At 41.0% G+C, this 15,112-nt stretch overlaps 1 protein-coding gene across 1 annotated transcript in view; it reads left to right on the top strand.

Annotated features, from left to right (window-relative positions):
- Window positions 1–9,065: 9,065 nt before the first annotated feature.
- LOC147624595 (TOM1-like protein 3) overlaps window positions 9,066–15,112 on the top strand; it is a 28,477-nt gene continuing 22,430 nt past the window's right edge. The window contains exons 1-6 of the mRNA XM_086819605.1: window positions 9,066–9,600; window positions 10,477–10,555; window positions 11,266–11,364; window positions 11,546–11,659; window positions 12,049–12,221; window positions 12,352–12,433. Coding sequence (XP_086675731.1) covers window positions 9,494–9,600; window positions 10,477–10,555; window positions 11,266–11,364; window positions 11,546–11,659; window positions 12,049–12,221; window positions 12,352–12,433 — 654 coding nt within the window. The 5' untranslated portion in view covers window positions 9,066–9,493. The remainder of the gene's footprint in view (window positions 9,601–10,476; window positions 10,556–11,265; window positions 11,365–11,545; window positions 11,660–12,048; window positions 12,222–12,351; window positions 12,434–15,112) is intronic.

Raw genomic sequence — 15,112 nt, forward strand, 5'->3', positions numbered from 1 at the left:
CAAGCAAACACACACACGAGAGAGCAAGACACAAGAGAGAGATGGATAGCTGAATTTTCTTTCATCTTCTTCTTCTTCTCTTCTTTTTCTTTCTTCTTCTTCTTCTTCTTCTTCTCTTCTTTTTCTTCTTCTTCTCTACTTAACCAACATAACATAAAGATAAGAGTACACACTATATGGGTTAGTACTCAACTACGACAACATACAAGGGCCGGTCCATAATGTGAACCCGACGAAATGAGCTGGCGCTATAACTATGCTAGTCTCTAGTAATCCAAAATGGCTGTCACACATCCTGACATCCCACTGGCCACATATCACCCATAATCTCACCAACCATGCCAGTGGTGTAGATGTGGAAGCTATCACCCAAGTGGGTCATCAATGTCCGCCGTAGCATTAGTTGAGCTCGATATCTCAACAAATAAACTAACACTTCACATTTTCACACTTCAGGAACTGCTACTTCACGTTTTAACACTTCACGAACTGTTACTTCACTTTTTAACACTTCACGAATGGCTACTTCATGCTTTAACCCTTCTCGAAATAACATTTCACGACCTAACCCTTCACGTGTTAAGTTAGCACGAAATAACATTTCACGACCTAACACTTCACGTGTTAAGCTAGCATGAAATAACATTTCACCGCCTAATACTTCACGTGTTAATCCAGTTCACGAAATAACATTTCACGGCTTGGCACTTTACATGTTAAGCCAGTTCACGAAATAACATTTCACGGGTTAAGCCCTTTCACGGGTTAAGCCATTTCACAAACTAACACTTCACGCTCTGCCAACTCACGATCTTCCTCTGTTATTTCACGGAATTGCGTACCACACTAACACTCTTTCCATCATACCCCAATGCTTAGAAAATCACTAACACACACACACACAAAACCAAAAAACAACACTAAGGCCATGAGCTCCTACCAGTCATCACAATAACTGATGTTCTTTTCAAAATGTTACAAATGGCATCCTTGAAAGCCTCCAATCTGGATTTTGAAGGAAACCCAGCAGTCATGCAGGCTAGTGTAACAGGATCACAGGTCGCCAAAAAGAACTGGGCATAATGAGGTCCTAAGTTGACATGTTTGGGGCCATATGCCCAAGATTTTCAAGGCACCATGCTCCAATCAAACATACAAACGAATCAGGGGAAGATCATTTTCCAATATCATAGCCCTGAGTGCCTGAAAATCTTGGAGAACACTGATGTAAAATACAAGCTGGAGAAGGTGGGGCTTGCAAAATGGTAGAGGTCCTCCCCAACACCATAAATCCATAATTATGCGCAGAATTCCTCAAGTCCTACGCCGACAGGAATACAAAGAGGGGTATATACCATCACAAAGCCTGATGGATCAATAGAACAAGTTCTCATCACACGAAGGCCATGATAAGAGATGCTCTACAATTGCCCCCCCCCCCCTCTTAATTCAGTCACATGTTCACCCAATCGAGCAGATGCCAATGGGCGATATGCTCAAGAAGCTCTCCTACAATTAGAATGGGGCGGAGCATGAGAATATACGAGAGGAAGCATATGAAAGAGCCTACAGAGCAATGTCAATGTTCATGCAAGTGAAACGAGTGGACATGTACAAAAGGATACCCCTCCGTAGAATTGCCAAAATCCATGAGGAGAAACCGAAAGATTGGGCATGGTACATACACAGGGAGATGGAGAACTATTTGAGATCTCACCAATCAAATGTGTGCAATCCTTACCTGCCCATGAAAGTACTCAGCCATGCAGGAAACATCCCCATTCCCCAAGGCACTCTCAGGAAGCAGAGATAACTTAGGTCGAAGCAGTCATGGAGCCACCTGCCCACATTCCAGAAAAATTGTAGCAAGGACAAGCTGTCCTAAAGGAGACAAAGGAGCTTATACATGAAATGGCCAATAAGGTCAAAGAAGGTATGAAGATAAGGAAGCCTAAAAAGATGAGGGGGAGCCTACAACAAGTGGAAGAGGAGACAAAGCGCATGGAAGAAGAAGTAGCGAAAGAGATTGCATTGTATCAGTAGGCTCTCGAGGAACACCAACTAACACCAGGGGTAACGACCATAGAATTGGGAATGGAGAGCCTGAACACAGTTCCTAAGTCAATCATACAAATACCACCTAATAGCCCGGCCACCAATGTGTTCAAAAACCTCTCACCACTACAGGATCTTCCCATTTCAGATGAGATAAGAGCCACACAAGCTCTGGGTGGAGGTACACCCAGAGCCACAAATAGAGGTGGGAAACAAAAATGAAGATACAACATCTGCACATGCAAAGGCTGCTCAAGATGAACAAGAAGCGAAAAAACACAAGAGGACAGAGGAAAGCCCCAGCCCAAGCAAGAGACGAAGATTGGACTTTGAAGGCACTCCATGCACAGGCTCCTTCCTCGTTTACGTATACCAAAGGATGTAGATACCTTTCTCAAAGAAACCGTGGAAGGTCTTGATAGTTTGCTTCAACTACAATTTCATGAAGCAGATGGCACGGCCTCTTCGAGCTCCTCGAATTGGTCATAGGAACAAAGAGTGTGGTGATGTCATCTTCTCCCAACTCATCTATTGCATGGCAGACACGAAGAATTGAGGCAACAACTCAGAGACAAAATAGAGTAGGTGTAATCTCTTCAAGATCGATTAGTTTTGCCGGGCTAACGCCACACACTAGGAGGTAATCATTAAGGGTTTAAAGGCAGCCAAAGAACATGAAGCACGGTTTGAAACACTGGAAGGGCACAATCGGCTACTAAGCCAGGACCATAGTCAGAACAACCAGAGAAAATAATGAGCTCAAAACACAGGTAGATCAAGCAAAAGAACACCTTCAAAAGGAAGTGGTGTATACCAAGGAGAAAGAGATACATCATACACAACAACTAAAGGAAGCACATGCCACATTCCAAGCTAAAGAGGAAGGATATACATAGTAGATCACAACACTCAAAGAAGCCATTGCTCCGCAGAACAGAAAGTGGTTAGCCTTCAGACCAAAAGAGAACAACTAAACAAAGCACACACTGAAAAGCTGAAAGTCCTCAATGAGGTAATCAATGGAAAGATAATGGAAATAGATAAAATGTTAGTAAGCCATCAACAGGTACTTAAACATGTACACCAGAAACTCACCAACGTCCAAAGCTTGGCAGAGGAGCGGCTACAACAAGCTGAAGAGGCTCATACTCAAGCCAACACTTCTAGGATGGCACAAGAGGAAGCTGCACACGAAGATATGAAGCGCTGGAAGCTTCTCGAGATGCACGTAAAACAGCCATCTCAATACTCCTTAACGATGAAAATGACTCCAAGATCTAGGAACTGGAGCGAAGGCTTTCACTACAGCAACAACCTCAAAGGGATGATCAACTCAATGAACTTCGACAACTCATCGAGCAAGCTTTAGAAATAGGTTCGTTGTTGCCAGTGACTCCTCGAGCCCCTTCTCAAAACTCTCACTTTGTTTTTATCTACACTAACCCTCTCTCTTCTTCAATACAAAATTAACCTAATTGACGACCTCACCTTAGTAATGGGAATCCTTAGAGGGGATCTAGTACTTACTAACCCAGCCGAGATTTTCTTCTTCCCATTACACCCAATAGTGCTCAATCTTCATAGTAGTTGGTGTCGGGTGCTGCAACAATCGGCAATCCTGGATGACAGTGTCGATAAACTTGACTTGCTTCTACCAGATGGCATACCATTAACACCGGCTAACTACGAAGTTGTTGCACGTAGCTACTAATGGGTAATCAGCCAAGGGTGGATTGAAGTTTATAATACTCATCATCTAAATCTCTCTGAATCCACTTTATATCATCCATATGGTCTTATAAAACTATATAAAAACATCCATAAACACTTGGAAGCAATTCTCACCACTGTGGTATATAATTTTAATAAAGAACATATTGAATATCCCAACATAACCGCAAAAGAAATCCTTGACCTCCAAGAATTTATAAAACTAACAAGCCCAACCAACCACCACCCAATTCAGGTGAAGGACAAGAAGAAACACTAGGATCCTCAACATCAGTTACTTACCCTATATTTTCTTCCATCTCTAGTAAACTACTAAATCCCTTTCCTAGTGTTTCTCCTACTAACAAAATTAAGCCCGATTGTATCTTCTCTCACTACTCTTCTACCCCAATTAATAGTTTCACTAACCCTCTCGCCCCCGAGTAGTTTCCAGCCAACAACTCTATCTCCACCAAACAGCAGCTCGATGAGGTATGTGATCTTCTCCCTCAAGATGACATACAAGCTTTTTTTGATACACATGTCATTGAGTCTTTGTCAGCTCCAGAGTACGAAAGCTTCAGCTCCAGAGTACGAGAGCTTCATTTGGGTAGGTAATCCCCTCTTGAAGCCTAAACTGATGTTCAAAGTGCTAATGCAAATTACACCATTTTGAACCTACTTGAAGAATCATGCTGGATGTCATTGAGTCTTTGTCAGCTCCAGAGTACGAGAGCTTCATTTGGGTAGGTAATCCCCTCTTGAAGCCAAAACTGATATTCAAAGTGCTAATGCAAATTACACCATTTTGAACCTACTTGAAGAATCATGCTGGATGCCTACACGGAAGCAACCATATCTACTATACCCTCTCCGAGCCCCAATTTCTGAATTGGAAGAGCTGCTGCCAATGGGAGGAGAGGGGACCTTATGGGAAAATGTGGCAAAGCACACAAAACTAGCCAACCCACACTTGGTTGATATGCTTGAAATACGTTCATGATCAGTTATTGCTTCTACAGATGGCATAAACAGAATCCAATACATACAAGGGGAGGATATACAACAATTAACACAAATGCTACTAACCCCTGACTTGAGGATTTTGGCATACATCCAGATTGGCACAAGGAGTACCTCACAGTGCCAAAGTATAGTCTTCAGTACCAATGCTCCCTACCAACACAAAGAGTGGATCCACTTTACATGCCAATCAAAATAAGGTTCACTTCACTCCAGTTTCACAAAACAAAGCAAAGGGATTCTCACGTTTGTTAAAACTTCCCACAGTTTTTGCCCCATCAACATTCCAAGATATCTCAAGCTAAAGGCAGCAAATGTTTACATGGATAACAGCTTGGCGAAGGATTCTAGATCCGAACATAGTAGCTACTATTAAATTCATGAAGTTGATCATAATGCTTATTAATCAACCACCAAAGGAAAGGTATGATGGATTTGATGTCGAATAGCTTTGCTTCGACATGAATACATGACCGAATGAAAGAGGCATGATGCTTTATTATCATCGCCTCAGGTGTATACCAAGTTACATGCATGTCACATTCGAGGATATGATAGAGCTGGGTTCTGGACATCACACTCTGCATTTCAAAGAACCCTTAAAAAGCTTCAATCTCGTTGGAACTTCTACAAACACGAGTTCGGCGACCATGTCTTTCGACCTAGGTAAAAGGTTTTGAGGACATAACCTATCCCATTTTGGATTAACAAAGATGATCCTCCAATTGAGGACATTAATAAATGTTATGTAAAGGCACTATAAAAGTTGTACATTTTGAGATACTGGCCACCTAAGGCCTTAGTTAGTAAGTTTTGGGCACCCAAGTGTGAATAAGGGGCAGATGTATAAAAGATAATTTCTCATAATGAAAGAACACAATCCCCCTTTGTGCTATGAGAGCTCTTGCTTTGTCCTCTATGTGTGTGTGAGAGAGTGTACTCTAGTGCATGTTCCTCTTCTATGCATGTGCATTGGAGAGTGAGAGGAAGATTGCCTTGCATTGTGGTGTGAGCGACTCCATGGTGACAACGTGGAGGTGGAGATTGGAGGAGTGGAGCTTCCCAAAGCGAGTTTGGAGAGCCTCAAGGGACGTGAGCTCGAAGCATTGGTAAGTACCCGATGATAGTTGTTGTCTATTACTTCTTCCGATTGTGAATCGGTAGAGTTCTGCCTTGGGAGGTACGGTAGCCCATAACATGACCCCACTTTGTTTCTCATTTGTTGTTGCACCCAAAGAGTTTCTTACGATGGAAGAGCTAGAGAGAGATGTACTAACATCAAACAAGAAGAGATCATCTAACCTATTGCCAATTGAGCTACTAAAGGAAGACAAGAAGATCCTAAAGCATTAGATTAAGTGCCCTCAACATGCACACAAGCTTCCAACCAAGAACAAGTATAAAATCAAAGCAAGTAAGAGATTACAAGAGAAGATCTTGTAAGCTTGATTCAAATTGGGAAGTAACTGGTAAGGTGGGGTAGGTTGTAGGTTTTTAGGGTACGAATATGATATTCCAATGTAAAAGTTAAGGTATTAATTAACCCTAGTAGAAACAATACAATTTTATGTACGAAGATTTAATAAGGTGTTCAAAGAAGTATGCAACAATTCGATGTTGGGAAAGAATAAAGGTTTTTATAGCTTAAGGTTACTTAGGGTGGCCATAAATAGGGTGTATTGTAGGTCTATAACGTAGAGGGAATAATCCATTGTAGGGTGGCCAAAAATAGGGTATATTGTATGCCCATTGTAGGTTTGTAGAGGGAACAATGCATTGTAAGGTTTTTATAGGTTAAGTTTAAGGTTACTTAGGGTGGCCATAAATAGGGTATATTGTAGGTTTGTAAAGTCGAGGGAATAATCCATTATAAGGTTTTTATAGCTTAAGTTTAAGGTTACTTAGGGTGGCCATAAATAGGGTATATTGTAGGTTTGTAAAGTAGAGGGAATAATCCATTGTAAGGTTTTTATAGCTTAAGTTTAAGGTTGCTTAGGGTGGCCATAAATAGGAGATATTGTCGGTTTGTAAAGTAGAGGGAATAATCCATTGTAGGGCTTAAGGTAGTTAGATATAAGACAAAGTAGAATAGAGTATATTTAGGTGTAACCATAAGAGAATTCAGTAGTGTAGGTGGTGACATTCATAGAATAAATCTAAACACACTAAGAGAAATACATGAAAAATAGCATGAATTCAGTAGTGCAGGTGGCGACATTCACATAGAATAAATCTAAACACACTAAAAGAAATACATGAAAAAATAGCATGAATTTTACGGTAAATAATGACAATATGAAATATAAAATAATAATAATTTAAAAATTATTTAAAAACATTTAAATAATATTAATATATCTAATAATATTAATTAGCTTTATATATATTTAATATAATAGATTATATATTATGATAATTCTAAAAATATTAGTATAGATCAAATACATTTAATTAGCTTTATACATATTTTTAATATAGCAGATTATATATTATGTTAATGTTAAAAATATTTCATTTAGTAGACGGAATATTTCATTAAGGGTTAAGATAGATGATTAGTAGTGACCATAGTGACATGTGAAGGTAGTTAATTAGTAGTGACCGTAGTACATTAGAAGAACATGTAAAATAGGCCTATTTTTATTGATCTTTATACACAAAAGTGATATGGAGGCTTTCTTAAAAGAGAAACCCCGAGTCCATTTTCCTTTCCCTTTTAGGTGGTTCTACAAAAAAAAAAACTTGAAGGCTTGAAGCCATGATCTCTATAATGAGGAACAAACTAGATGAAGCAAGATACATAGTTTGTTTCAAATTCAACATCATCATTATTATTTTAACTCAAATGTGGCTTTCAAGCAAATCATGAATTTCTACAAGAGAAACCCTAAAGTGTTCTATCAAAATCAACTACCTAACAAGTACATCATTATCCATCATGCTAAGTGTGTGGGGGTGAAGTTGTTGGGATGCATAAAAGATGGCTTCTTTTAAGCGATAAATATTTTCTTAGCCATTTGTTTTGGCGAAGATACTCTCTAGTCAAACAACCCAGTAATTTAAGATTGCATGGCCATTTGAAAGTAGGAAGGTTCCACAACCATAGTTGATTGCTAACTCCAACATTTGCACACTTATTAGTCCAATTTCTTGCCTTTTATGTGTTCTTTTCTCATGGAAGGTTTAACATAGATCTGTAATGAGAAATTGTATTGGTATATGCCTTAAGGCACAATCGTTGTTTGCAGTATGCAATTGTTTGAAGACGACAAGGCTTGATTGAAGCTAGAAATTTGTTGTAATGTTTGTCTTCATACCTAGTGGACACCTTGTATATTACACAGTGTCTTGATACACAGTGTCTTGATACCTACTAGGCACCTTGTACATTACATAGTGCTAGAGTTTCCAAGTCCATAATGTGGCATGTACAATCTAGTGAGTTGCCATTAAAGCTAGAAATTTATTGTAATGTTGTCTTGATACCTAGTGGACACCTTGTATATTACACATTGTCTTGATACCTAGTGGACACCTTGTATATTACACAATATCTTGATACCTAGTGGACACCTTGTGTATTACACAGTGTCTTGATACCTAGTGGGCACCTTGTAGTGCTAGAGTTTCCAAGTCCATAATGTGGCATGTGTAATTGCCACGTTTACAAAGGAGTGGGTCAGTTGTGTACTCAATTCCAAACTCCATCTTTGAGCTTGTGAGTGACACAAATAGCTTGTTTGGCTAGCTATTTAGGAGTTCATTTTTTTTGAGTAGGATTAGAGCCCATCAATCACCATGCGTGACTTGGGTCTTCTAGAGTATATTAAGGGACGTGATGTTTCAAGTAGGTTCAAAGCCCATCAAGAATCAAGCGTGATGTGGATCCTAAATAAATTTTGGGAACTTTAAAACCATGATGTTGTTTGAACACGTTAGCATGTGAATCCTCCCTTATGTGAAAACTAGCTATGAACTTCAAAGGATTACGGATATGATTTCGATATCTCTGGATTTGTTCTCACGTCTTAGTTGAAATTCCACATGTGGCCAAAAAAACCCCATAAATAATACAAGACAAAATATGAAAAGCTTGTTGAAGCAAGCGCAACAGAACCAAGCAAAACTTCACCAGTAAGCGTGAGAACAGGTTCTAAGAGAACATAAGCTTTTTGGTGACTTGAAAAGCAAGAGAGAGAGAGAGAGAGAGAGAGAGAGAGAGAGAGAGAGAGGGAGACTTAGCAACACGAGGGCAAGGAGAGAAGAAAACAATAAGCAAGAGGAGCTTTTTTACGTGGGCGGCCCCCACTCCTTGGCTTTCCGGAGGCGGCCAGTGAGTGCATCCTGGGTCAACCTGTCTCCTGTATTTTTTCTACCCTCCCTCAGCCGTCCAGCACAGCCCAAACTCGGAAGTAATCACAGGCCTCAAAAACCCTAGTCGCGTAATCAATCACAGGCTCGAAGCACTAATTGCTCCATCTGGTATACCCGATCAATCACAGTTCTGAAACCCTGAAACCCTAGGCTTGAAACCGCTCCAGTTAGTTACAGGCTGGAAACCCCAATTGTCACAGGCTTGAAACCCTGTTTGGGGTCGAAACCCTAACTGCTCTCTGATGACCGGAGGATCGAAAACCTTACTGCTGTCTGACTGATACGCCCTTTGTTTGAAGAATTGTTTACGGATACAGGTAAAGAAGAACTCATGGCAACCGCTTCGAGCCTCGTGGACAAGGCGACCAGTGACCTGCTCATTGGGCCGGACTGGGCGATGAACTTGGAAATTTGCGACATCATTAACTATGATCCAGGGTAAATATTTCCTCTCCTCTTTAGTCTTAACACGTTCTTGCATGCAATTGTGGTTCTCTTAACTCAGTTAAAATCGAATGAAAATCTGCTCATCCATCAAGTAGGTATCATATATGAATGTATGCATGCATGTATGTGTACAGATTGCTTTATGATTTCCTTTTGTCAGTGGTTAGTATGCCCGTGTCCACGCATCTATGTCAACAGAGGGTCACAGTGTAATTCCATTCTTTATGATTTCCTTTGTCAGTGGTTAGTATGCTCGTGTCCTTGCATCTATTTCAACAGGGGGTCACAGTTGTAATTCCTTAGGCCTTTCTTTGATTGGCACCCCAGCACCAAGATCAACTTGATGGAGTTGGTTAATGACTGACTTGGGTCAACTTGACAGAGTCCACATATAGGTACCAAAGTCAATGGACCATTCGAACACATACTGGAGGGGACTCATGGAGCGCCATGCTACCTAAACAATGGTTTGGTGTTATGAGATAATGTTGTTGACAATCTTGAGCTATTACCTTGTCGGTGCAAAACTTACATTTTAAAGATCGCACTTGTTTAAACACACTTGCGCATCTTGCTCATACGATCCATTGCAAAGTTTGAAACTCTATTCCATTTAATCAGTAGTCTGCAACATAAATAGTACACCCTTTGAGTAGTTGGGTAGCCTTGACAACTTACATTGATGCCTTTTTTAGTCTCTTCATGTTTCTTTTCACCCAATGTGGTCTTAACCCCTTGATGTGTCATTTTCTTCTTTGGGTTCTTTTAAAGTTAAGATTTTCAAAATACGGTGTACATGGGGCATTGTATTGATCATCTTTTAAACATTTTAATATGAAGATGCTAACTCATCCTTCATACATATAGGCAAGCTCGAGATGTTGTGAAAGCGGTCAAAAAGCGTTTAAGCAATAAAAGCGCCAAAGTACAATTGTTGGCTTTGACGGTAATTACATCATGGTTACTTGCTCTCCATTCAAATGTTAGGTTGTTTGGGTAGATAATTCTAAGGATTACAAGCATGCATGCGCGCACATAATATTTATAAGGGAAAAAAATTATAAACATAAACATAACCACATACACACACACACACACACACACACACACACACATGTATGTATGCATGTATACACCCACAAATGCACATATATACCTACATGTGTGTGTGTGTGTGTGTGTGTGTGTATATATAGATATATATATATGTATGTATGTACATAAAAATAAATAAATATAAATATAAATATAAAAATAAATAAATAAATAAATAAATAAATAAATAAATATATATATATATATATTATATGTGTGTGTGTGTGTGTGTGTGTTCATGTACATGTATATGTACATTTATACATATGTACACATATACATGTACATATACATATACATATATACATACACATATGCATATTATATATATATATATGTGTGTGTGTGTGTGTGTGTGTGTGTAAGAGAGAGAGAGAGAGAGAGAGAGAGAGAGAGAGAGAGAGAGTTTTAGTAATAGATAACGGATACTGCACGGGCGTAGGCTAGGGGGATTTTCCCACACAGGATGGCGAAACCCCTCCTCACCACCAGGCTGCATGCCATTGGGTAGCACAATCCATCTTTTATACAATATTAGAGTGCTTTTTTCACAATGTGCAGGTTTTGGAGACTCTTATGAAGAACTGCGGTGAAATCGTACATCAAAATGTGGCAGAAAAGGATATCTTGCATGAAATGGTGAAAATAGTCAAGAGAAAGGTGCAAAATAAGTCACTCTTGGGTTTTCATGTAGCCTCATAAGAATAGCTTTGACATCAGGTAGAAGTTATCAATTTTCAACTGTTAGTGCTAGTTGGGTGTAGTCCAGCACAAAATCTTTTTGGAAGTTTATATAATTTAGTGTCTTTTATGATGAAAAGATGTTGCTGTTTTCATGCAGGCAGACATGGGTGTGAGGGACAAAATATTGGTGCTTTTGGACTCTTGGCAAGAAGCTTTTGGTGGACTTTCTGGCAAATATCCGCAGTATTACATAGCTTATGATGATTTGCGGGTAATCTTGCAGACATGATAAATTTTTACTAGGCACCATAAGTAGACCGTGTCATCCTCTCCACTTATATGACATGCCATGCAACACATCCATTCGTCAACACACCATGTGGCCGCTCAACTTGCCAAGTCAATCATCCTCCTTGGATGATGATGGCACATGACTCGGTGTGTTGAGAGGCCTCATGACGTGTTGAGTCAAGTGGACGTGATGACATGCCTTTGTCAAGTGTGATCCAGGATGCTTTGGGCATTGTTCACTGTTGTAGTTAGTGTGTGCATGTATCCCCCAGGGCTTGCTAGGTGATCTTTCATTAGATGGTTAATTCAAGATATAATATATTTGTATATTGTATTGCCTAGACCTTATTTGAAATGCTTTTTTGGCAGCGATCTGGGGTTGAATTTCCAGAACGGAATGCTGAAAGTGCTGTCCCAATGTTCACACCACCTCCGACACATTCGTTTCCGGCATATCAGCATGCAAGCTATGGTTCTCCACTTCATGCACCAGCGAGATTAGATGCAGTGATGGCTGCAACTGATGGTGGTCCTTTGTGGAGGTTAGTATGTCCTGGAATAAAGCTTTCTTTGCTATGATTATTACTTTGATTTTTATGGTTTGCTGATGCTTTTATTCATGGGATTGCTTTTAACTGTGACTTACCACCTATGTATTTTGTTTGATTGCAGCTCCAAAGACATGGACGGTGCCCAAAGTGGGTTGGAAGTTTTGAATGAGATGTTGAACGCAATTGACCCTCAAGATAAGCAGGTAGGTTCGGGCCACATAAGTCTCTTAGAGATTGTTTTTTGAAAGCATGCATTCGTGTGTGTGTGTGTCTCTCTCTCTCTCTCTCTCTCTCTCCCCCCCCCCTTCCTCTTTGCACACGTGCATGCCGGTTTAGTGGTTTATGCATTGGGCTTCTCACTGAGAGGCTTGGGTGTCTCTTGCTCGTTCTCGCATGCATGCATGCGCATGAGCATTTACTTCCTCATCCTTGTAAATTGTTGTTTGACAGTTGTTGGTCTTGGGACGTTACTTGCATTCATTTCCATAATGACATACTTTGTTTATGAGGACCATCTACGTCGCGGCATTTCTGACCTGGGCTCGACTTTCCCCATCTCCACCATCATATCACAGCTCTCCTCCATTGTTCATGAATCAGTCCAAGCGAGTTTCTGTCATACCCCTTGCTCTACCGCCAAGCTCCTTGTGGGCTCACAGCCACAAAACGGGTGGTTTGACAAGAACACGTGGCTTCACCTCTTATAGAAACAATTGTGTTACATGCAGAAGCTCAGGGAGTCTTCTTTCAGCCCTAAACACCATTTTGGAACATGCTGATGCAAAACGCATACAGAAGAGAGAGAAGAGATAGCTGAGTATTCAGTATATTTCTATGGTACAAAAAGGTGTACAAACCTTTACAGCCATAGGTTGCCTTCATGAAAAGGTAGTAAACCCTATTCTATGCCCCCAACTCATAAAGAGTTGAATGACCTAACCAATGAGCAACATGCGCCTTTTATAGGCCTTGGAATAAATTGATGGACCTGACTGCTGGTCGGCCATGTCCTGGACAAACCATGTGTTCTTGCTGCAGCCGACAGCTTCTCTGCTCACTCATGCGCTGGCCGACAGCACCCCTTGTCCACCACCAATCATTCCGTTGCCAAAAACAGCAACATCTACTCCAAAATCAGGTTCAAGTTTGGTTCTTTATCCGTTGCCCCTTTAGGGATTAGCCTTGGGATTAGCTAGTGCATGTCTTGCACATGACATCTCCCTCTGCTAAGCTTGATGACGTGATTCCAATCTGTGTTCTTGGATGACTGTCATCATCTCATTGTCGATTCCTGGAGTCCCCTTGTCATCCTTCCCTTCTTGGCAACCTTTTCATTGAAAACCCGGTCCGCTCTCTAGATCCACTCTAACTCTGATGAAGATTTGTGCATCTGTTCCATCCTGTCCCCTTTCCATGCCTGCCTTGTCCCTGAACACTATCTCTGGTCTTCTTTCTTGAGTATTGAGTCTGGCCCTTGGAGGATCATCCTCTCTTGGAACTGTTGCCTGAAAGCCTTTCCTGATGTTCCCCAAGTGGCACCCGTGACCCAACACACAAGACTGCCATTCCCTTGGGTTTTGTGGAACACCACCAACCAACCTCTTGGGAATTCTTCTATGTCTTGTGTTCCTTTCTTTGGCCTCGTACCTGTGCACTCTCCTGTACCTTGGACCTGCGCACTTTCATCTGGGATTGAATCAGTGTTTAGTCTTGTTGAGCTTGATGATCTGATACCAATGTTACATGCGGAAGCTCTGGGAGTCTTCTTTCAGCCCTAAACACCATCTTGGAACATGCTGATGCAAAACGCATACAGAAGAGAGAGAAGAGAGAGAGAGGGATAGCTGAGTATTCAGTATATTCGTATGGTACAGAAAGGTGTACAAACCTTTACAGCCATAGGCTGCCTTCATGAAAAGGTAGTAAACCCCATTCTATGCCTAAGTCTAAGACCCAACTCAATGACTCATAAAGAGTCGAATGACCTAAACAATGAGCAATGTGCGCATTTTATAGGCCTTGGAATAAATTGATGGACTGGCTGATTGTTGGTCGGCCAGGTCTTTGTCAAACCATGTGTTCTTACTGCAGCCAACAGCTCCTTTGCTCACTCATGCGCTGGCCGACAGCACCCCTTCCCTTGTCCACCACCAATCATTCCCTTGCCAAAAACAACATCATCTGCACCAAAATCAGGTTCAAGTCTGGTTCTTTGTCTGTTGCCCCTTAGGGATTAGCCAATGCATCTCTTGCACATCATAGGTGTGTGGGTGGATCTCTCCACGTAAAATGTGGAGAACCTCTTGCCGCCTTACCTGTCGGATAAAAAGTGCGTTCAAATGCGAGGCTGTACGATCTCTCTTGAGTGAGAACAATTCCAATGCATGGTGCGTTCTTGAAGAAAAGAAACTATCCACACTCATCATAGATCCTCTTATGGGAAGTATGTGCGTGACACCTCTATGATGTACCAAATCAGCTCGTACTGCAACCCCATGCTCCATGCCCCGCTTCAGCCATCCTATTCAAGACTTCACATGTCACCCGGGCCCTATTAAGGCTGCACAATGCTCGGGCTAAGGATCATGAAGATCCTTGTGTGGGACACTTCGCACATGGACATTACAGCTTGATCCCCATTATTGCAGAACTCTCTAATAGAGTTTCCCCCCTGCTCTTGTCACATGCGTGGAAGCTCCATGTCTTCTGTCAGCCCTAAACACTTTTCATAGGAACATCTTGATGCAAAACGCAAAGAAGAGATGGAGAGCATTGTATTTTCAATATATTCTTAAAGTACAAAAAGGGTACATACCATGGCAGCCCTAGGCATGCCCAAAAGGTAGTCTTTCTCCAAAAGTACCAGTCTATGATCCAGTCCC

This window comes from Cibotium barometz, chromosome 25 (assembly GCF_041138505.1).
Source record: "Cibotium barometz isolate CiBa-2024 chromosome 25, ASM4113850v1, whole genome shotgun sequence".
Classification (NCBI taxonomy): domain Eukaryota; kingdom Viridiplantae; phylum Streptophyta; class Polypodiopsida; order Cyatheales; family Cibotiaceae; genus Cibotium; species Cibotium barometz.